We start from the raw sequence: 23,369 nt of genomic DNA on the forward strand, positions 1-23,369 counted from the left end.
CTGCATTGGCACGCCCCTCCCCACCACTCCACATACTGTTTCTGGTTCCAAATCACCTCCCTGGCCATCAGCACAAGCTTTGGCGGCTCCTGGCGTGGGTGTCTGAGCCCAGATGTGTCTGCAGGTGCCTAAACAACCCCTTGTCCCCCACCTCCCGCCTGCCACAAACACGGAGAACCTTCCTCCTCTCTGATTGTGGAGATCACCAAATTGGCGGTTATCCCGTCTTGAAGATGCCACCAGGCCCTAAGGGAAATGTTACCAGACACAGAAAAAGGGAAAAGCACCACATTTCCACTAGGACATAAAGATCTCTACATTTTTAATTGCCATGTCTTTTTTTGTTGTTGTTCTGCTAACTTGTAGATCAACAATTAGAAAAATCCAACAGGAATACTTAAAAAACTTCAGAAGGAAATTTAATCAGTAAAAATTACAACCTTCTCCCAGCAGGGAAAGGAACGGAGGAGTAAAACAAAGCCTAGAGGAATGGTTTTTTTTGGGGGGGGAACTGAGCTCACAAACATAACTAGCCAGGTGGAGTCAGGCGCCTGAGGTGGTGTGTATATGTACAAGCTGTGAAGTGTACACGGGAGGGCATGGAAAGAGTGTACAAGACAAGCGTGCCAGAGCCCTCAGCCAGGCCTCCACCTGGAAAGGAAATCCAGGTGACCGAGGGAACTCTTGACACGAGACCGCTGTCCTTAGCACGCTGGCAAAAAAAAAAAGATTATCCCCTCAATAACATGGTTCAGTTCTGTTTTTTTTTTTTTTCACTTGCTCTAGACCATTTTGTGGAACCGCCTTTTTTTTGTTTAGAAACTTTTTAGACGAGGGAAGTGGAGAAGCCAACTGGGAGAGGCCCAGGATGGTCAGCCAGCCCCGGGAAACAGCCGTGGGTGGGCACTGGGCAGCGCTGGGTCTGCAGGGGAGGTGCTGTGAGTCTCCTGGGCGGAGCAGTAGACGACGCCCAGTCCACCCCCTTCACCAGGGTCCTTACAACAGGACAAGATGGGGCGGCCATCCCAGGGGGCGTCAGCAAGGGCTCCGTGAGCTGCTCCCACATGCCAGCCTCTCCACCCTTCTGGGGACCTCGGGTCCCCTCCCTCGAGGACCAATGGAGCTCCAGGTTCACAATAAGGCTTTGATGGCTCCTCCCACCTGGACGCTGTGCCACACGTGGCTGCCCCTACTCGGAGACCATTTCCACTTTGATTTTCTTCTTCTTCTTCTTCTTGGTGCTGTCACTGTCCTAGGAGGAAAAGCAAGCAAGCATTTCATAAGCACCACCACTTTCCCAGTCCCACCCCATTGGGGTAACCAGGTGATGCTCATGACTTGGATGTCCTGGGTGACATCAATCTTGTGGATCACTGTCCTAAGTTTTTCACTGATGCCTTCACTTTCACACTCCCCAGCTCCGCAGCCTCCCAACCCACCACACACAGAATGCTAACTGAGCTGATGCTAGGAAACCTGGGTCCATCCCATCCTCCCTCCTGGGCAGTGGGCAATGCCTTCCCCTCTCAGGGACCCAGGGGCGCCCGGGTCCTGGGCCTGCCTGCACACACCCCAGCTCCTGGCTTCTCCACAGCAGCTTTGGCCTTCTCCTTCTTTTTCTTCTTCTTTTCCTTCTTGACTGCCTGCGGAGCCGCCAGGGACGCGTCCTCACTCTCGCTCTCTCGCTTCCGCTAAGGTGGAGACCACGGATGCACATTAGATCCGAGACCAATGTGGACGAGAACGTTTTCAGTGAGTCACAAAAGGTGGGGAGCCAGTCCAAGAGGATCCTGATGGGATCCAACAGGAAGTTTGCAAAAACCCCTGAAGGGGCCTGGTTTAACAGGCATTCAGAGACTGTCATGCCTGAAGGCCAGGAAGCCGAGGGCACAGCCAGAGTGCCAGGGCAACACAGAAAGGCCGCCTCCTCCCTGGGGTGCTCCCGGGAGCCCTCAGAGGGGGCAGGTGGGTTAGGAACCCCACCTGCCAGGTTCCATGGCAAGCCCTTTCCAGGACATTCGGTGCCACCCGCAGTAACAGACAAGCCACCGTGCCATCTGATGCCAGTGGCCCCCAGCCCTGAAGCCACCACGTGCACAGGTGTTCACTGGCCTTTTGCCGAGTTCTGCCTGGCCCCGAGTGTCCCCATCTCGATTCCAACATGCTCCTGCCACTCGTCAACCCCACTCTGTTCCACAGCTGTGGCCTGAGCTCAGCCAGCAGCCCAGGCTGGTCTAACCCCCAGGCTAACAGAAGCCCCCAACAGACACAACAGACCAGCAGCTGGTGGGGCTGGGTGGAGTGTTCGAAAGCCAGCACGGCACACCACTCACCTTTGGGGTTTTCACTACCTCAGCAACTACTGGCGTGGCTTTGACTGCTTTGGGTGGCACATCTTTCTTGGCAGAATTGCTACGACAGGAGCAGAAATAAAGGGTAAGTGTCACAGACCTGCTGTCCTCAGAGGCCCAGCTGCACAAAGGCATATCCAGCCAGTCGAAAGCCACCATCAGAATACTGATGCTAGACAGAAGAGCTCACCACTGCCACTCGCAGCCTGACTCCATCTAGAGTCCCACAAGCCAGGCTGGCAAGGGATAACCATTGGCTGTGCGGGGTCCAATGCCCTGACCTGCCCAGGGCAGCTGGGGTTCAGCGCCAGCCCCCCAGGCGAGTCCCAACAGCCCGTCCCTGAGCACGTTTCCTCCATATCTGGTTCCGTACTCATTGGAAGAACTGATGTTGAAGCTGAAACTCCCGACACTCTGGCCACCTGATGTGAAGAGCTGACTCATTTGAAAAGACCCTGATGCTGGGAAAGATTAAAGGCGGGAGGAGAAGGGGACAACAGAGGATGAGATGGTTGGATGGCATCACTGACTCAATGGACATGAGTTTCAGCAAGCTCCGGGAGTTGGTGATGGACAGGGAGGCCTGGCATGCTGCAGTCCATGGGGCTGCAGAGAGTCAGACACAACTGAGCCACTGAACTGAATTAAGTTGAGGTCTTCACCAGAGTGGCCAAGAGGCGGCATCCAGCACTCGGAGCTCCACGCCCTTCCCTCCTCCCCTGCCATCAAGGGACCCGGCATCCAGGCAGGTCCCCTGTCCACTGCGGGGCTGGCCAACAGCCACTCTCACCTGTAGTCGACGTACTCTTGCGTCCAGGTAGTAGGTGTGTTGTCAGTGGGCTTGCCGTGCTTGTCCAAAAGGCCCTGCCTGATCATCAGCTTCTTCTGACTTGCCTGGAGGACCGGCAGGGTGTCCAGGTTACAATAGTGTTGACGCAAAGCAGGTTTCATAACCATACACACACACAGCAGAGCACTCGGAATTCACCTTCTCTTCCACGGGTGCAGACATGGGACTTTCAAAGGGCTTGCTGTATTCCTGGGAGCCTCCGTGGTCTCATTTGTACCACCTGCCATTCCAGCGGCCCCAGATGCTTCCCTCCCCGCTTCACCTCAATATCTCACATCGTGTATTTCTACTGGAGTGGCTCTAGCAGAGATCCCTTGCCCCGATTCCCTGACCAGGCCAAAGCCCTCATGGTGGACTCAAGGTGCCAGGGACCTTGCCACACCCCTTCACAGGGCCCTCAACTATGCCGAAAGTCACCACCCTGTGGTGCAAGTAGACTGAGGTCCATTTACGATCCCCTTAGCCTAAAGATCCTCAGGTCCAAGTGAGGCACATTTCTAACCAGCACCAACTTCCCAGAGCCTGGCACGATGCCAGGACATGGCAGTGGAGACACACCAAGAGCTGCTCAAGTATTCAACAAAGCAAAATACAATGCTGCGCAGGGCACAGGCCCAGTCCCACTTACTTACTTTCGGCCCTAAACCCCACTTCCGAGGGTAAGTGTCTCTCTCCATGATAACTCTCTTGATCTTGGCTACAATGCCGTGGTCGCAGGTGGAGATCACTGCTGTGGTCATCAATGCAATTGCTGCAGGCGTTGGAAAGAGATAAAAGGAAAGACTTGATAACCAATGAGGCCAAATGCTGCCATTTTATACAAGTTTTACAAACTTCGTGAAAACTTGTAAGCTTGGACTTTCCTGGTGGTCCAGTGGTGGAGAATTCACCTTCCAATACACGGGACGGGTTCAATTTCAAGTTGGGGAACTCAGATCCCACATGCCACAGGGCACCTATGCCAGGGTGCCACAAGCAGTGAGACCACGCACAACCAGAGAGAAGCCCGCATAGCCCAACGAAAGATCCTGTGTGCCGCCACTAACACCCAACACAGCCAAACAGATAGATGATTTTTTAGAAAATAATCTCATTGTGGAAATAAAACTCTTAAGCTCTACTGCCTTGAGGTTTCCATTGCGGAGAGTTGCATATGGAGAAAATCCACCATCAGGGGAAGACAGCCTGTGAAATCATGTTCCACTTATCAAGTGCAAAACAATACTGATACTAATCACACTCATCAAAACCTATGCGTTGGACATCTTCAGAGGAGACTTCTTAAGAGGTATTCAACTGGCCAAAACGTTTGCGTTTTTCAGTTACACGTCTCAGAAAAATCCAAATCCATTTTTTGGCCAGGCCGATACATCCAAAGCTCTTTAATGTGCATTATTTACACCAGGAATAAAGTGTGTCATCAGGATCCCTTTCCAGCTATGCACAATCAAGGTGGCCACAGAGTGGCCAGCAGCCAGAGGGGAAGGGCCACCTCGATAACGAACCCCAAAGACATACATGTCATGCTTGGAGCTCAGACGGGGACAATCCAACAGTAGCTAAAGTTGCGCAAGTTAGCATTGCACAGAGGGACCGGACTGAAGGTTCCGCAGTTACCACCTTTATTCCCCACCTGTTGATGATTTCTTCTCTTACTGGAGAGCTAAACCACTGAGACAAGGCTCCTAACAGCAGCTGGTGAGACAAGAGGAAACCCCGCTGACCCCTTCTCACACATGCCTGTCCGAACTGGACCTTTGGGCTACGACCACCCCACAGACCCCAAGGAACACAGGGATTCATTCGGTCACCCCACGAGGCCAGTCCTCGGGCATGCCCTCCAAGGGAGCCTGGCTGTGATGGTGCAGAGCGGACAAGGGCCGCTTGCCTCTTACCCATGCAGATGGCCTCCCCTTTGGTGGTGATGACCACGATCTCTTGATTGACCTCAATGCCGTCCTCGTAGCGCAGGACACCTGGGAGCATGATCTTTGCCCCGTAGCAGATGGCGTTCACCTGGCAGGATGATGGCCCCATGAGTGCCCCCATCACAGGGTGGCCCCTGCCCTCCACCCCACCCCGCAGTGGGCCAGAGCAGCACCCCCTACCCATGCCAGAGGCATGACGGCATCCACAGGCTGCCATGCAGCTTGGATTACAGCCACCACCCACCACAGGTTGATTCAGAAATGTAACCAGGGCTGGAAGTCACTACTCCTGTTCAGAGTTTACCTATTCTCTATTTCTCAACATGAAGGGAAAACACCCTAACAGAGCTAGGTTATAACTACCTTCCCAGGTCATATTCCTAGGTAATAATTATATCCCCAAAGGAATGAACAAGCAACACTGCCAAGGCCTGCTGAACCAATCCTACACATTTTGACATGTCCTTTACGGACCGAGAGATATATATCAAGGCCAACTCTTCCTGGGTCTGCCCACACTCGAGGTGTCCAATCCGCCTGAGGGTCTTGTCTTCACTCGCCATATTTCTCCCCTCCCTTGAAATTCCCCCAGAAGCCACTAATTTGACCATAGCAAAAGGGAATCACATTCACATTGTTTGTCTTGTGTATTGTTTTCTCTATCACTATAGGGGCAACTGTGGTATGCCTCTTCAGTTTTTTGTCTTTTATTATAAACTCTAACATCTACACAGTCAAACGTATACAGTTTAAGATCTGAGTATGAATGAACAAGCTCAAATTATTAAATATACAAACGATTTCTTTCTATGAGATTATTTAGTATGCATACTAAGAAAAAAGGCTTGATAATCTCCACAATGTTTAGGTTTTATGGCCTCAAATTGGGATTTCTTTCAACAAAGCTTTTAATGGAGATTCCGAAAGGAGAACTAGCCAACTCTCTAATCTCAATCTTTTATCCCCATCAAAACAACTTTTTCTAGCAATAGTTAAAAAAAAAAAAAAAAAAAACCCAAGGTGTCTTAGGCACATGCAAAACTACCAGTTTATGGAAGAGCAAATTTTATGTACCACTAACAGTCTATTTCTTGAACCAAGTTACTTACTCTAAATGTTTCATGGAATTAGGCCCAATATTAAAATTTACTTTATATTTGGTTTTCACTTAATAAAGTTAATCATAAATACTTCCATTAACAAAAATAAATTAATCCAGTGCCCAATATACAAAATCAGAAAAAAAGAAAAGAAACCCCAAGAAAAATAGTGGTTCTAAGATCACAAAATCCTATTTTATCTCTTTAAATAGAATGAAATTTTCAGGCCACGGACCACATCTCCTCTCCTGAGCTCCCATTTTGTACAAACAGAACTTACTGCACTATCTTTCATGACTAGCCGTTTATGAGACGTCAACAGCTTTTCCAAAGGGTAAACGACTCGCCGCAGGTAACTCTCATCCTTATGGTTGTCATACAGCCATTGGGCATCAAGCACGTCATGCATTGTCACCATGTGGTCCTGGGAAGTAGCCGCGCATGAAAATTAATCAAGTGCCATTGTACCCCCAATAGGCAAATGGACCTCACACTTCCAGACACTGAATCAGTTTTGTCTCGCCTGCTAGTCCAAGCTCATTAGTCTTTGGTCTGTTTTCAGTCACCTCTGTAACTGGTGGTCTAGTAAACCTAAGCAGGCATATCTGTAGGCTAGGGAGTAAACGAATAGAGAGTAACAGTCTCCATCCACACACACCCCAGCCTGTGCTTTAATGTCCCAAAGTTTAATTAACAGAACAGGGAAGCTGCCCCGCACTGAACTCAACACTTTGGAAACTGCCTTTTCTGGGATGGGAAGTAGGTAGAGTTCTACCAAGGGCTGGAAGATCTCAGTATCAGCCGGCTTTAAGAAAAAAAAAAAAACAACTCCTTAAGAATAAAAAAAACCAACTGCCACCAATGACGTACCTTTTCACTCATGACTCCAGAACGAACCCTCCGGAGTTCCTGCATCTGACCACCAACTCCCAACAACAAACCAAGGTGAACACACAGCGTCCGAATATAAGTGCCAGCCTCACAACTCACCCAGAAGATTCCTAAACACACGCACACACAAAAGTAGAACATATTTTCCTAAGTAAACACATGAAAGAAAGAAAGTGAAGTCACTCAGTTGTGTCCGACTCTTTGCAACCCCATGGACTGTAGCCCACCAGGCTCCTCCATCCATAGAATTTTCTAGGCAAGAGTACTGGAGTGGGTGGCCATTTCCTTCTCCAGAGGATCTTCCCAACCCAGGGATTGAACCTGGGTCTCCCGTGTTGCAGACAGAACACTTTACCGTCTGAGCCACCAGGGAATCCCTTAGGGAGAAAGGTATTGAGTATGATGTTTACTTAAGTCTTTCTTTATGGATACCCGTATCAGGTTGAGGAATTATTCTTCTATGCTTAACTCACTGAATAGCTTTTATTATAAAAGGGTGGGCTTCCCTTGGGGCTCAGACAGTAAAGTGTCTGCCTGCAATGTGGGAGAGACCTGGGTTCGATCCCTGGCTCAGTAAGATCCCCTGGAGTAGGCAATGGCCACCCACTCCAGTACTCTTGCCTAGAAAATTCCATGGATGGAGGAGCCTGGTGGGCCACAGTCCATGGGGTCGCAAAGAGTTGGACACAACTGAGTGACTTCACTTTCTTTAAGTAAACACATGACCAGGTGAGAAACTCAGTTATTCTCTACCTGCAGCAGTGAAACTGGAGATGACACAAGCCACAACTACCCCATACGCTCAAGGCAGCTACTTTTACCAGATTCTGATTCTGGAAAATTCATTCAACACCAGAGTGCTCTGTGTCAGCTCAGTGCCCCACAGGCCTGAGGACCCACCTAATCGTCTTTCAGGGTCATACTCAATCATTTTGCTCTCGTAGATGGTTCTGACTCGGAGTTGCCTTTTTACTGCAGCAATGAGTGGGGGTCGCTGGAATAAGGCACCTGTCAGGGTTTCTAGGGCCTGGCAAGAAACACAAACGAAACTGCTCTTACTGCATGGACTCTCAAAGATGATCAAAGGGCAGATTTGAGGAGTTTCAGGGCACAAGTGACACACAGAAGTTCTCTTGCAATCACTAAAAAGGGCCTTTCAATTTCTGATTCTTTCTGCAACTCCACATGGGTGGCTCAGGACTGATCAGAAGCCTCTCCTCCGAAGGCACATGAGCATAAGTGTCTCTGCCGTCTGCAGTCACCTGCCCAGGTTGGCCCAGTGGCTCAGGTGGCTTCCCTTCAATGACAGACTTACCCTGGAAAGCTGAGTCCCCCCTTCGATAGCATTGTGCAGCCGGACAATCCCCACATACTCTTTGCCTGTAAAATGACAAGAGTAGTCAGGTGTGGCCACTGAGTTTGCTGTTATTTCCTATATGCTTGTATCACTCGCAATCTTGTGCAGCCACGGAAAGCAGGAAAATTTCTATCAAATTTGCAGGAAGACAAATTTCAGGGTGTAGAGGTAGGAAAGGAATGAAGACCCTAATGTCATAGGTTCAACTCTCAACATGCTGAGAAGGACAAGAACACCTGTGGACAGCCTGTCTGGAGGGCACCTTGCAAGGCCAAGAAGAATTTTCCCTGATGACAACGAGGAAGCATTATTTTAGGCAGAAGCTGCAGGGTATTTCAAGGAGCCTGAAGTGACAGGCCTGCAGCCAAACTTGGACTCAGCTCTGCCTCAGGGCTAGAAGCAGATCCACTTGGCTCCACATGTTTGTCAAAAGCACCCAGAACTCCCAACAAGGCAGCCTCATCAGGATCTGGCAGAAAACAGAAGGCACATACCAAGCCAGAGTATCCCTTGCTTCTGTTTTTTTTTTACATTGGGTTTGTAAGATTTTACCAATGTAAGAAATCACTTCTGAAAGCCACATGGAGAAGGGCAAGGAAACACAGAAAGACTTCCCATCTTCAAGCTGCCCCGTCCTTTCTCCCACTCTGATTTACCTGCGCTCTGCTGTGATTTCACCAAGCGAGTGGCTCGTTCGATGCACACTATTAAACAACCAGTCACCTTGGGATCCAGGGTTCCACTGTGACCCGTCTTCTCGACCCGAAGTATTCGCCGGATCCAGGCTACCACCTCATGGGAAGAGGGGTTGGAGGGCTTATCAAGGTTAATGAAACCTGTCCTAGATTGGGAAAGAAATTACTGTGTCATCAACTCTGGGCCTCGGATGAAAACTAAATTTGCAGAGTAAAAACCAAGTGTTGACCATGGGCACAGGTTATCATATATGTTGAGGGCATGTCACCACCTCCTTGAATAACTGATGTGAAAGGGTCATTGTGCAAAGAAGTGTGTGCTTGCTCCCAACACGCTTACCTGATGTAGTCCCCAATCTCCCTCTTCAGAGGATTTGAACCACAAGGAAGAGGTGTGTAATGTGTTGTCCTTACATTTAGCTTATCAAAATTCTAGAAAGCAACGATACAACACAAAATAAGCAATAAACCATTAACATCTGGAAAATTAAGTCAGGACCACTACGAACCATGATAAGGCGACCCTTTGGGTTCCTGTTTTGGATCTTGCTCCTGTATTTCCATTATCTGCTGTGGCAGACTGCTAAGCCCCACCACATGCTGGAGAAATTACCCAAGTATGAAGAAAACAAATTTTCTCCCTCCTCCAGAAAAACCTCCTGGGGTCCTACAAACAAATGTGGCTTCACTGCACAGGCTTTTGCGTAAAATATGGACTAGCTTTTATTTTCTCAGGCACCAAAGGTAGCCAGCTGGAGGGTGAACATTCCATGATGGTAGGACTATTGCCAACATGTAAAAATAAGAGAACCAGATGCTATCTAAATAGTAGACACATCTGGCCAAGCAGAAATTCAACTGCATTGAATTATATAAACAAATCTCATATTTAACCTCTTATTTAGTGGTTGATTCAAATTTTCTAGGCAAGAATACTGGAGCGTGGCCATTTCCTTCTTCAGGGGATCTTCTCAACCCAGGGATCAAACCCGGGTCTCCCGCATAGTGGGCAGACACTTTACCATCTATGCCACCAGGGAATCCTGTCTTTCAGTAAACTTGCCTCCTAATCTCATAGCTGGCACCCATTATGTCAGTAACGAAATTTTAACTCTATTCATTACTGAACTACCTTATGAAAAACCCAACAAAATGGTCAATAACTTCTAGAGTATGTGATACATGCTGGGCACTTAGGCACGTTTCATGGATCACCTCCTGCAACCCTCAATAGGCCTTCTGAAAGAGGAGGTATTATTTGCCAATAGCCTCAGAGAGGTCAAGATTAGCCTAAGGTCACACAGTACCTGACCCAAAGGGGTCTAGCATCAAAATCTATGCTGTAAAGCATGTACTACTCCACAAACCAGTAAATGTCTGTAAAGTGAAGCTTCAGTATTCTTGCCTTGAGAACCCCATGAACAGTATGAAAAGGCAAAATGATAGGATACTGAAAGAGGAACTCCCCAGGTCGGTAGGTGCCCAATATGCTACTGGAGATCAGTGGAGAAATAACTCCAGAAAGAATGAAGGGATAGAGCCAAAGCAAAAACAATACCCAGCTGTGGATGTGACTGGTGATAGAAGCAAGGTCCAATGCTGTAAAGAGCAATATTGCATAGTAACCTAGAATGTCAGGTCCATGAATCAAGGCAAATTGGAAGTGGTCAAACAAGAGATGGCAAGAGTGAACGTCGACATTCTAGGAATCGGTGAACTAAAATGGACTGGAATGGGTGAATTTAACTCAGATGACCATTATATCTACTACTGCGGGCAGGAATCCCTCAGCAGAAATGGAGTAGCCATCATGGTCAACAAAAGAATCTGAAATGCAGTACTTGGATGCAATCTCAAAAAAGACACAATGATCTCTGTTCGTTCCCAAGGCAAACCATTCAATAACATGGTAATCCAAGCCTATGCCCCAACCAGTAATGCTGAAGAAGCTGAAGGTGAACGGTTCTATTAAGACCTACAAGACCTTTTAGAACTAACACCCAAAAAAGATGTCCTTTTCATTATAGGGGACTGGAATGCAAAAGTAGGAAGTCAAGGAACACCTGGAGTAACAGGCAAATTTGGCCTTGGAATGCGGAATGAAGCAGGGCAATAGTTTTGCCAAGAGCACTGGTCATTGCAAACACCCTCTTCCAACAACACAAAAGAAGACTCTACACATGGGACATCACCAGATGGTCAACACCGAAATCAGACTGATTATATTCTTTGCAGCCAAAGATAAAGAAGCTCTATACAGTCAACAAAAACTAGACTGGGAGCTGCCTGTGGCTCAGTTCATGAGCTCCTTATTACCAAATGCAGACTTAAATTGAAGAAAGTAGGGAAAACCACTAGACCATTCAGGTATGACCTAAATCAAATCCCTTATGATTATACAGTGCAAGTGAGAAATAGATTTAAGGGACTAGATCTGATAGACAGAGTGCCTGATGAACTATGGAATGAGGTTCGTGACATTGTACACAAGACAGGGATCAAGACCATCCCCATGGAAAAGAAATGCAAAAAAGCAAAATGGCTGTCTGGGGAGGCCTTACAAATAGCTGTGAGAAGAAAGGTGAAAAGCAAAGGAGAAAAGGAAAGATAAGCATCTGAATGCAGAGTTCCAAAGAATAGCAAGAAGAGATAAGAAAGCCTTCTTCAGCGATCAATGCAAAGAAATAGAGGAAAACAACAGAATGGGAAAGACTAGAGATCTCTTCAGGAAAATTAGAGATAGCAAGGGAACATTTCATGCAAAGATGGGCTCAATAAAGGAAAGAAATGGTATGGACCTAACAGAAGCAGAAGATATTAAGAAAAGGTGGCAAGAATACACAGAAGAACTGTACAAAAAAGATCTTCACGACCAAGATAATCATGATGGTGTGATCACTCATCTAGAGCCAGACATCCTGGAATGTGAAGTCAAGTTGGCCTTAGAAAGCATCACTACGGACAAAGCTATTGGAGGTGATGGAATTCCATTGGAGCTATTTCAAATCCTGAAAGATGATGCTGTGAAAGTGCTGCACTCAATATGCCAGCAAATTTGGAAAACTCAGCAGTGGCCACAGGACTGGAAAAGGTCAGTTTTCACTCCAAGCCCAAAGAAAGGCAATGCCAAAGAATGCTCAAACTACCGCAAAATTGCACTCATCTCACATGCTAGTAAAGTAATGCTCAAAATTCTCCAAGCCAGGCTTCAGCAATACGTGAACCGTGAACTTCCTGATGTTCAAGCTGGTTTTAGAAAAGGCAGAGGAACCAGAGATCAAGCTGCCAACATTTGATGGATCATGGAAAACCCAAGAGAGTTCCAGAAAAACATCTATTTCTGCTTTATTGACTATGCCAAAGCCTTTGACTGTGTGGATCACAATAAACTGGAAAATTCTGAAAGAGATGGGAATACCAGACCACCTGACCTGCCTCTTGAGAAACCTATATGCAGGTCAGGAAGCAACAGTTAGAACTGGACATGGAACAACAGACTGGCTTCAAATAGGGAAAGGAGTACGTCAAGGCTGTATATTGTCACCCTGCTTATTTAACTTATATGCAGAGTACCTCATGAGAAACGCTGGACTGGAAGAAACACAAGCTGGAATCAAGATTGCCAGGAGAAATATCAATAACCTGAGATATGCAGATGACACCACCCTTATGGCAGAAAGTGAGGAGGAACTAAAAAGCCACTTGATGAAAGTGAAAGAGGAGAGCGAAACGGTAGTTTAAAGCTCAACATTCAGAAAACGAAGATCATGGCATCCGGTCCCATCACTTCATGGGAAATAGATGGGAAACAGTGGAAACAGTGTCAGACTTTATTTTTGGGGGCTCCAAAATCACTGCAGATGGTGACTGCAGCCATGAAATTAAAAGACGCTTACTCCTTGGAAGAAACGTTATGACCAACCTAGATAGCATATTCAAAAGCAGAGACATTACTTTGCCAACATAGGTCTGTCTAGTCAAGGCTATGGTTTTTTAAGTAGTCATGTATGGATGTGACATTTGGACTGTGAAGAAAGCTGAGCACCGAAGAATTGATGCTTTTGAACTGTGGTGTTGGAGAAGACTTTTGAGAGTCCCTTGGACTGCAAGGAGATCCAACCAGTCCATTCTGAAGGAGATCAGCCCTGGGATTTCTTTGGAAGTATGATGCTAAAGCTGAAAATCCAGTACTTTGGCCACCTGATACAAAGAGTTGACTCACTGGAAAAGACTCTGATGCTGGGAGGGATTGGGGGCAGGAGGAGAAAGGGATGACAGAGGATGAGATGGCTGGATGGCATCACTGACTCGATGGATGTGAGTCTGAGTGAATTCCGGGAGTTGGTGATGGACAGGGAGGCCTGGCGTGCTGCGATTCATGGGGTCACAGAGTCGGACACAACTAAGCGACTGAACTGAAGTAGAGAAATTGAGAATTGTTTATAAAATTTGATAGCAGTCTCACATTGTTGCAAAATTTACCTGTATTCCACAAGTGTTGGGTACACTGGAAATTAAAAAAAACACAAAAAACAAAAAACCTTGGGTCTTCATCTCAACTACCTTGAGGAACACTGATTTAGGCAGCCTCATCTAGCCTTGCCTAAGTCCAGGATCCATTCTTAATCAACTGTTTAATACTCAGAAACAGTATAAAAGCCAGACATTGAGCTGATGCAAAACACATACCTTTAGCAACAGGGGCCACTGAGACGTGTCCAACTGAGCCACTTTGGATTCAGGTTTGATGAGAAATTCTTCAGCATGTTGTATTTCCTTCCAGAGGACAGAAACACAACTTGTTAAGACTCCCCACTTGAATCTGAACCCTTCCATTACAACCACCAAAGTCTATGCCTGTGCAATAAAAAACAAGGTGTCTATGCCTGTTCACTGAGATCTCCATAGGAAAGAGAAGAAATGAATGAAGAATTGAGAAAAATAAGTGAAGCGGCATCAAGACGGGAATAGCCAATTTAAGAGAAAAGAGGGATAGTGGGTCTGATAAGAAAGACAATTTCAGGGAAAGCAGTCACTGTGGGCAACACCATTTAGCAAAGTGTGCCTGACAGCAGAGACCTAGGCTGGATGGAGCTTTGTAGTTTCTATCTCACGATGACACCCCGTTCCTTCAAAATCTTTAGAAACACTTCTTTTCTGCAATCTAGCCTCTAAGAAACCTTTCTTTTGAGTCGGAGCAGAGTAAAAATATTCCTACTCACCGCCACAGCCTCCTCTGGTAATGATTTTCGCTCCTTTTTCTTCTTGTGTTTCTTCGGCAAAATAAGGACTTAAAAAACACACACAAGAATTGGGAGTTTTCCCCGAAAATCAAGGCGATCGAGTTGAAAATAGAGGACGCATCAGGGCAGCTGAAAAACGGCCGTCTGGTATAGGCTCGTAGGGAAAGCGAGGGGGGTCAGGCCAGTGCCCGGAGCGGCCGGGCGGGCTCGCGACAGCAGCCGCACGTGTCCCCCTACAGCTGGGTTCACCACGTGGCCGCGCGGGGCTGAAAGGCCCTCAGCCCGCAAGTTCCGTCAGGGACCGTCCGACGGTCCTCAAGGGCTTGGGGCCCCTAGAACTTCTTTTTCGCCTGGGAGCTCCGCGCCCGCCCGAGCCCCTTGGCCCCTTCTCTTCCCTTCCTTGCGCGGCGCTGACCACGGCGGCAGAACGGGGGAGCGCGACCCAGGCCCTGTCGGCGGGAGGCCTGGGCCTCATGGCGTCACGTCACCGCGGGGGCCTCTCAATCTCTCGCCCTCACCCCGTGGAGCCAAGGCCAAGCGACAAGGTCGGCAGGAGGCGCGGCGGCTGGAGCCAGCGGACAGTTCTAGCCTCGATGTCTGCCACCCCCCACCCCCGGCTCCCCCCGTCGGAGGTCGCGACCCGGGCCCGGCCTGCTAGCCACCGGAGAACCGCCCTCACCTTCCGCGTCCGCCATGTTGCCCCGCTGAGCTCGCGAGCCGCGTGGGCCACCGCCGCCAAGGAAGCGCCTGCAGGCTCCCGCCGCCGTCAGGCTGCGCCTCTAGGCCCCGCCCACCTGTGCGCCGCCCCGTGCGTGTCGTGCAGAGGGGCGGGGCGAGGCGGCGCGGAGTCCCCAGCGCGCGCCGGCCGGCCGCACCATCTCATTGGCGGCCGCGGCGGCCCGCGCTCGCACCGCCGCGCGGGCGCCTTGGGCTTCGCCCCGCCTTCAGCGGGCCGGCCGGGGAACGCCTGCGCAGCCCACCTGGGCGGGGCTTAGCTGTGGGCGTGGCCGGGCGAATGTCTAGTCTTTCTCACCGGCTTTTTCTTACGTGAAGCTTGGGCCCACCAGTTCATTCTAAAGGAGATCAGCCCTGGGTGTTCTTTGGAAGGAATGATGCTAAAACTGAAACTCCAGTACTTTGGCCACCTCATGCGAAGAGTAGACTGATTGGAAAAGACTCTGATGCTGGGAGGGATTTGGGGCAGGAGGAGAAGGGGGCGACAGAGGGTGAGATGGCTGGATGGCATCACTGACTCGATAGATGGTAGTCTGACTGAACTCCGGGAGTTGGTGATGGACAGGGAGGCCTGGCGTGCTGTGATTCATGGGGTCGCAAAGAGTCGGACACGACTGAGTGACTGAACTGAACTGAACTGGGCACCTGGGCACGTGTCTCAGCTTTCCTTGCTTCCCCACCCCTGACCCTTCAAGGTGGCTGTTGGATCAGTCCCGATGCCGAAATGAAGACAGACGTCGAGGCCCATAGAGCTTTGCAGCTTCTAATTTCCATCCTGCTAGAGCGGCACTGCCCAATAGAAACAGAGTGCGAGTCCCTTGTGGACTTTTAAATTTTCCAACATCAACTTGAAAAAAAAAAAAAAGTAGAAGGTTACATCGGTTTCAGTAACAGACTGTATTTAACACAACGATCGGCAATATTATAGTTTCAGCATATGAGCAATGCACAACATTATGAATGACATATTTTACCATTTTTTTGTTTGGTTGTTTGTTTGTTTGTTTTTTTTCTGTACCAGGTCTTCCGGTGATGCTTTCTGGTCACAGCTCAGCTGGATTGCAGCTCCACTACGGGTCTCCTTGGGGTTCCCCCTTGTGGCTCAGCTGGTAAAGAATCCGCCTGCAATGCAGGATACATTAGTTCAATCACTGGGTGGGGAAGATCCCCTGGAGAAGGGAAAAGCTACCCACTCCAGCATTCTGGCCTGGAGAATTCCATGGGGTCACAAAGAGTCAGACACGACTGAGCGACTGAACTGAATGGGGCTCCAGGTGAAGTGATCAACACTCACAGGTCCCTCACCGCGGCGGTACTGGACCGCCAAGCAACTAGCGGCTCCAGGTTCCAGCTCTTTTCCTTCTTCCTTTCGTTCACTTCTCTTCTCGCTCTCAAGTGGAGATTCTTACACCTAGCCCCCATAGACTTGATTGATCTGGGGTTATTTCTTTATTGCTGTTGTCAATGGAATTTTTAGCATCATCTTTTCTAACAAGCTGCTACTGACAGAAGAGGACAACTATGGCTCTTCTTCCATTTCCTCCTGTGCCATCCAAAGATTAGGAATTTTTCCATTTTATTTGTGGCTTAAAATATATGCAGTGACAGGTTTCCTCTTTTGGGGATCTAAAATTACTGTGGATGGTGACTGCAGCCATGAAATCAGAAGATGTTTGCTCCTTGGCAGGAAAACCATGACAAACCTAGACAGTGTTGAAAAGCAGAGACATTATTCTGTTGGCAAAGGTCCATATAGTCAAGGCTATGGTCTTCCCAGTGGTCACATATGGTTGTGAGAGCTGGACGGTAAAGTGGAGTGCCGAAGAATTGATGCCTTCAAACTGTGGTGCTGGAGAAGACTTCTAAGGGTCCCCTGGACAGCAAGGAGATAAAACCAGTCAGTCTAAAGGGAAATCAACCCTGAATACTCTTTGGAAGGACTGATACTGAAGCTGAAACTCCAGTATTTTGGTCATCTGATTTTGGTCAGCTGACTCATTGGAAAAGTTCCTGATGCTAGGAAAGATTGAGGGCAGAAGGAGAAGAGGGTGTCAGAGAATGAGATGGCTGGATGGCATAACCAATGCAATGGACATAAACTTGGGCAAACTTTGGAAGATGGTGAGGGACAGAGAGGCCTGGTGTGCTGCAGTCCATGGGGTTGCTGAGTCGGACACAACTGGGCTACTGAACAACAACTTCCCTATTGGTCAGATGGTAAGGAATCTGCCTGCACTGTGGGAGACCTGGGTTCAATCCGTTGTTCAGGAAGATCCCCTGGAGGAGGAAATGACAACCCACTCCAGTATTCTGGCCTGGAGAATTCCAAGGACAGAGGAGGGCTACAGTCCATAGGGTTGCAAAGAGTTGGACATGACTGAGTGACTAACACTTTCATTTTTCATCAGTTCAGTTCAGTTGCTCAGTCATGTCCGACTCTTTGCTACCTCATGAACTGCAGCACGCCAGGCCTCCCTGTCCATCACCAACTCTCGGAGTTTACCCAAACTCATGTCAATTGAGTTGGTGATGCCATCCAACGATCTCATACTCTGTTGATTCCTTCTCCTCCTGCCTTCAATCCTTCCCAGCATCAGAGTCTTTTATAATGAATCAGCTCTTCACATCAGGTGGCCAAAGTATTGGAGTTTCAGCTTCAACATTAGTCCTTCCAATGAACACTTAGGATTGATCTCCTCCAGAATGGATTGGTTGGATTTTTTGTGTATATATATATATATATGTGTGTGTGTGTGTGTGTGTGTGTGTGTGTGTGTGTGTGCATATATACACACATATATAATTGGTTTTTCCTCATTTAACTTTTATTCTATCTACAGTTTATTTTGTTGTATACCAAGGTAATCATAATAATACTCTAACTTAATGTTTTATACATAAGCCTTAATGAAATACATAAGAATGTTTATTCTCTGTAAGAGAATAAATATTCTTTACATTTTCTTAATGTTTCATACATACTTGGTTTAAATACAAAGTCCACAGTGTCAACCAATCCACCAGCATTCCATTACACCCCCCATTATTTTATAATGCTTTATTGATACATATTTAGCTAAATTTCAGGAACTCACTAATGGTTCTCCAACACTCCTCATCTGATCTGTTAGCAAAGCTTGGCACCTTTGCTTTCAACAGATCCAGAACCTGATGGTTTTTCCCCACACTCGATGCTGTCATTGGAGTGCATGCCATCCTTATCTTTCTCCTAGATTTCTTCCTCTGCAGTTCCTCCCTCCTTCTGCTTGTTCCAACTCTATTGTCTTCTCAACACAGCCTCTGGAGACACCATGAAACTATAAGTCAGGCCATGTCCCTCCTCTGCTCCAATCCCGTCAATGGAGTCCCATCTCTAATGGGATGAAGATTGCCCCCATAAGATACATCCTAACCCCTGAACCCTATGAATATGAACTTATTTGAAAAAAGGGTGTTTGCAGAGGTCCTGCAGTGAAGCATCTGCAGATGAGGTCATCCTGGATGACTCAGGTGGGCCCCAAATCCAATGACAAGTGTCCTTCAAAGAGAAGAAAGGACGCAGACAGAAGAGAAGACCGTGTAAACATAGAGGCGGAGATTGGAGTGATTTGAGACTTCAGCCTCTAAATCGCTAAGAAAATAAATGTTCTTTAAAGCCACCCAGTACAAATGAACCCATTTTCAAAACAGAAATAGTCACAGATTTCAAACATAAACCAGGGAATAAGGAGGGGGAGGAATGTATTGGGAGTTTGGGACTGACATATACACACTACTATATATAAAATATAAAATAGATAACTAATAATAGCTAACTAAATAGATAAATAAAAATAGACATATAATATATAAATAGATAACTAACAAGTACCTGTTCTATACTACAGGGTATTCAATAGTCTATAATGGCCTACATAGGAAAAGAATCTAAAAAAGAGTGGAGATATGTATATGTATAACTGAATTACTTCACTGTACAGCAGAAACCAACACACCATTGTAAAGCAACTCTACTCCAATAAAGTCTTAGTCACTCAGTCGTGTCTGACTCTTTGTGACCCCATAGACTGTTGCCCGCCAGGCTCCTCTGTCCATTGGGATTCTTCAGGCAAGACTACTGGAGTGGGTGGCTGTTTCCTTTTCCAATCCAATCACAGTGAATTTTTTTTAAAAAATTAAAGATTAATTTATTAAAGAATAAAGGCACCCAGTTGGGAGTAATTTGTTACAGCAGCCCAAACCAATGGATAACCCATCTCTCTAAGAGTAAGAGTCAAAATGCTGATGACAGCTGTCAGTGTCTGCCATCAGTTCCTCTTCTGAGCCCACTTGCTTCTGCTCATGACCAGACTCTCACCCCTCTGGCCGTGGTGCCTCTAACTGTTAAGACTACTCCCCAGGCACACACGCTCTTCTTGGGGCTCTGCCATCTGCTGTTCCCTCTGCCTTCAATGGACCTTTTTTTATGGTCTGTCTCTTCACCAGAATGTTCGCCTTATGAAGCCAAGAAAGTCTGGTCTATTTTGTCCACGGCTCTCTGCACAGCTCCTAGAAGATGCTCTGGAAGTATGTGTTGAATGAATCTGTGACTTCTGAACCCTTCAGTTCAGTTCAGTTGTTCAGTCGTGTCCGACTCTTTGCAACCCTATAGACCGCAGCACACCAGGCCTCCCTGTCCATCACCAACTCCCAGAGCTTGCTGAAACTCATGTCCATTGAGTCAGTGATGCCATCCAACCATCTCATCCTCTGTCATCCCCTTCTCCTCCCACCTTAAGTCTTTTCCAGCATCTTTTCAAATGAGTCAGCTCTTTGCATCAGGTGGCCAAACCCTAAACCTTTCCAGATCCCCCCTTACCAGCAGAAGTGGTTCTTCCTCCCCTGTCTGATGAGGCTGCTTCAACCTTCTTTGGAGACCTTATAATGATAATGATATCACCTAGTCAGTTACCAAGCAAGGGGATGCCCATTCTTATAACCTACTCCTCCCATCCCTTGTTGTCTCCAATCCCAAGATTTGAGGAGGATGATGTTGGAATGAGTTGTCATGTGCAACCCACTGCCTCACCCCTTAACTAATGTCATCCCTTTGGGTGACATTCCTTTCAGCAAAACACTGAGACATACTTTGGAGAACTAGTCTCGGGAAGGAGGTGGGAGGTTTTGCCATCGAAACAGGCTTGTGCTCTCAGTGGGAAGGATCGAATCCCAGAGAAGCAGAGTGTAAGTGGTGGCACTAAATCCCATAGAAACAGGATAGGTAACACAACACACAGCAGCGCTGGAAGCTGGAACTAAGATGGTTCACCCCCAAGGATCTTTGGGGTGATTGATCATGCTGTCATGAGTAAGCCCTGGGAGTTGGTGATAGACAGGGAGGCCTGGCGTACTGCAGTTCGTGGGGTCAAAAAGAGTCAGACATGACTGGGTGACTGAACTGAACTGATGAAAAATGAAAGTGTTAGTCACTCAGTCATGTCCAACTCTTTGCAACCCTATGGACTGTAGCCCATCAGGCCCCTCTGTCCTTGGACTTCTCCAGGCAAGAATACTGGAATGGGTTGCCATTTCCTTCTCCAGGGGATCTTCCTGACCAGTGGATTGAACCCAGGTCTCCCACAGTGCAGGCAGATTCCTTACCATCTGAGCCACCAGGGAAGCCCATATATATATAGTTGTTGTTCAGCAGCTCAGTCATGTCCAACTCTTTTCAACCCCATGGACTGCAGCACATATCTGTAGTAGATCACCACCGACCAAAATGCTCAGTCTGGTGAACAGCAGCCTGCCTTTAATCACCACCATGGAAAATCATGGCCTCTCATCGAATTTCCAGACCCAGTCAATTCACAGGCTCAGCTCTCAAGCAAGGGTGAGGCCAGGTACACGGAATACTGCAAGTATGTACTCTTAACCTGCCTCTGACTTACCCTTGGGACCATAGAGGCCACTGTGGTCCACTAGTCAGAGATGGAATCTTAGTCTGGATCTCTCTACCTGTGGACACCCAGTTCCTGACTGCATAATTGGAAACCAACACAATTGGCAGCTAGAAGAATTCCAATGATGGAAAAATCATCCAAAGGAAGCCCCAGGCACTGTCCCGTCAATTATCTGGCACGTTATCATAAAGAAGTCCCTGACTGAGTGGATCATCTCATTCTGCCCCAAACCATCATGCTGGCCTGCTCCATTAAAGAAATCATGCCAAATGGACCAGATGCCCAGGAACTAGCAAGTATTTCACCGAGTGAAAGATAAGCCCCATGAAGATCCAGGGGCCCAAAACTCTGAGACAGGTTGACAGAGACAGTCCCTGCAAAGAGAAACAGAAGTTGCTGAACCTGGAACTCACTGTCATAAAGAAAGAATCCTGACTATTGCTGGGCCCTGGCTGGGAGTGGCACACCCCACTAGGATGGTTTTACATCTTGGCCAAAAACCAGCTGGGGAAATTGATGTGGGTCTCTTTCTGGGTTCTCTATTCCATTCCATTTACCTATATGCTTCTCCCTCTACTGATACTAGGAAGTGGCACCCACTCCAGTACTCTTGCTTGGAAAATCCCATGGACAGAGGAGCCTGGTAGGTTACAGTCCACAGGGTCACAAAGAGTCAGACACGACTGAGTGACTTCACTTTCACTTTTTTCTACTGATACCACACAATCTTTTTTTTTTTAACTTAAAAAAATTTTAATTGGAGGCTAATTACTTTACAATATTGTGGATCCCACACAATCTTGATCACTGCAGTTAAATAATGAGCTTTGAAATGTGTTGATCTTGTATCCTGCAACTCTGTAAAACTCACTTATTGGTTATGGGAGTTTTTCCAGTAGATTCCTTTGGATTTTCTATGAAGACAATGATATCATCTGCAAACTGAGACGCTGTTATTTCTTCTTCTCAATCTGTGCACTTTTGGTTTTTTTCCCCTTATTGCACTGTCTAGAACTTCCAACATTGTGTTGAATAAGAGTAGTGAGGGCAGATAGCCTTGCCTTCTTCCCAACCATAAGAGAAAATGCCCCATTTTTCACAATTTAACCATGATGTTAGTCATGTCCTCCATAGATGCTATTTAACAAGTTGAAGAATTTCCCCCTCTAGCCTTAGTACTGAGTGACTTACACATCATGAGCATTGTGGTCTTGAATCGACATTGGGTTTGTCAAATGTATGTTCTGCATCAATACAACCATGTGACTTCTTTTGCTTGTCAATATAGTAGATATCATTGATTAATTTTTCATATATTGAGTGAGCCTTTTATCTCTAGAGAAAACCCCATCTGCTCATGGTATATAATTCTTTTTATGTGTCTGTGGATGTGATTTGTGAATTTTACATTATTGGCCTTTCACACACATGTATAGCTATCTCCCCATGTCTGTCCCTCATCTAGAAATTGGAGAAGAATTTTCTTTTTAAATTTCCTCTCTTTTCACAGAGAATAAGTTAGATGTATGGCCACTTTGCCCCATATAACATCATTAAAATAGAAACTCTTCCTTAATAGGGGATGCTTGTTTTCATAAATCCCTCTATATACAAGATGTACAGTACTTAAAGAACTGCCAAACTAAACCTAATTTTTTGGTGGGGGAAACTTCCTCTTCTCTTGTTTTGTTTTTAAATGTTGTTTACTTATTTTATTGAAGTGTAGTGGATTTACAATATCATGTTAGTTTCAGGTGTTCAGCACAGTGAATCAGTTATATATATATATATATATATTCTTTTTCAGATGCTTTTCCATTATTATAATATATTGAATATGAAGTGAAAGTGAAAGTGAAGTCATTCAGTCATGTCCGACTCTTTGCAATCCCATGGACTGCAGTCTACCAGGCTTCTCTGTCTGTGGGATTTTCCAGGCAAGGGTATTGGAGTGGGTTGCCATTTCCTTCTCCAGGGGATCTTCCCAACCCAGGGATCAAACCCAGGTCTCCTGCATTGCAGGCAGACGCTTTAACCTCTGAGCCACCAGGGAAGCCCTATATGAAGTGAAAGTTGCTCAGTCGTGTCTGACTCTTTGTGACCCTATGAACTGTACAGTCCACGGAATTCTCCAGGCCAGAATACTGGAGTGAGTAGCCTTTCCCTTCTCCAGGGGATCTTCCCAACCCAGGGATGGAATCCAAGTCTCCTGCATTGCAGGCAGATTCTTTACCAGCTGAGCCACCAGGGAAGCCCAATATTGAATATAGTTATTCA

At 47.0% G+C, this 23,369-nt stretch overlaps 1 protein-coding gene and 2 non-coding genes across 3 annotated transcripts; all 3 read right to left on the minus strand.

Annotated features, from left to right (window-relative positions):
- Positions 1–305: 305 nt before the first annotated feature.
- DKC1 (dyskerin pseudouridine synthase 1) lies at positions 306–15,216 on the minus strand. The gene is made up of 15 exons (XM_052663683.1): positions 15,095–15,216; positions 14,395–14,462; positions 13,862–13,948; positions 9,513–9,604; positions 9,134–9,318; positions 8,436–8,500; positions 8,021–8,147; positions 7,100–7,230; positions 6,510–6,653; positions 5,097–5,217; positions 3,834–3,952; positions 3,142–3,245; positions 2,334–2,412; positions 1,572–1,691; positions 306–1,252 (listed from the first exon to the last, which is right to left on the minus strand). Exons 1-15 carry the CDS (start codon positions 15,108–15,110, stop codon positions 1,190–1,192), a joined length of 1,521 nt encoding a protein of 506 aa, XP_052519643.1. The 5' UTR covers positions 15,111–15,216; the 3' UTR covers positions 306–1,189.
- Positions 2,483–2,611, minus strand: LOC128070673 (small nucleolar RNA SNORA56). The gene has a single exon (XR_008201647.1). It is a non-coding gene; the product is annotated as a small nucleolar RNA SNORA56 (small nucleolar RNA).
- Positions 6,833–6,966, minus strand: LOC128070670 (small nucleolar RNA SNORA36 family). The gene has a single exon (XR_008201644.1). It is a non-coding gene; the product is annotated as a small nucleolar RNA SNORA36 family (small nucleolar RNA).
- Positions 15,217–23,369: the final 8,153 nt, after the last annotated feature.

This window comes from Budorcas taxicolor, chromosome X (genome assembly GCF_023091745.1).
Source record: "Budorcas taxicolor isolate Tak-1 chromosome X, Takin1.1, whole genome shotgun sequence".
NCBI classification, from domain to species: domain Eukaryota; kingdom Metazoa; phylum Chordata; class Mammalia; order Artiodactyla; family Bovidae; genus Budorcas; species Budorcas taxicolor.

Bases quoted from the DNA above. Each gene is read 5' to 3' on its own strand.
- DKC1 (XM_052663683.1), bottom strand. The intron at 7,231-8,020 runs GTGGGTCCTCAG...GCGTGTGTTTAG, and splicing joins TGACCCTGAAAGACGATTAG to GAATCTTCTGGGTGAGTTGT. The intron at 2,413-3,141 runs GTGAGAGTGGCT...CTCCTGTCGTAG, and splicing joins CAAGAGTACGTCGACTACAG to CAATTCTGCCAAGAAAGATG.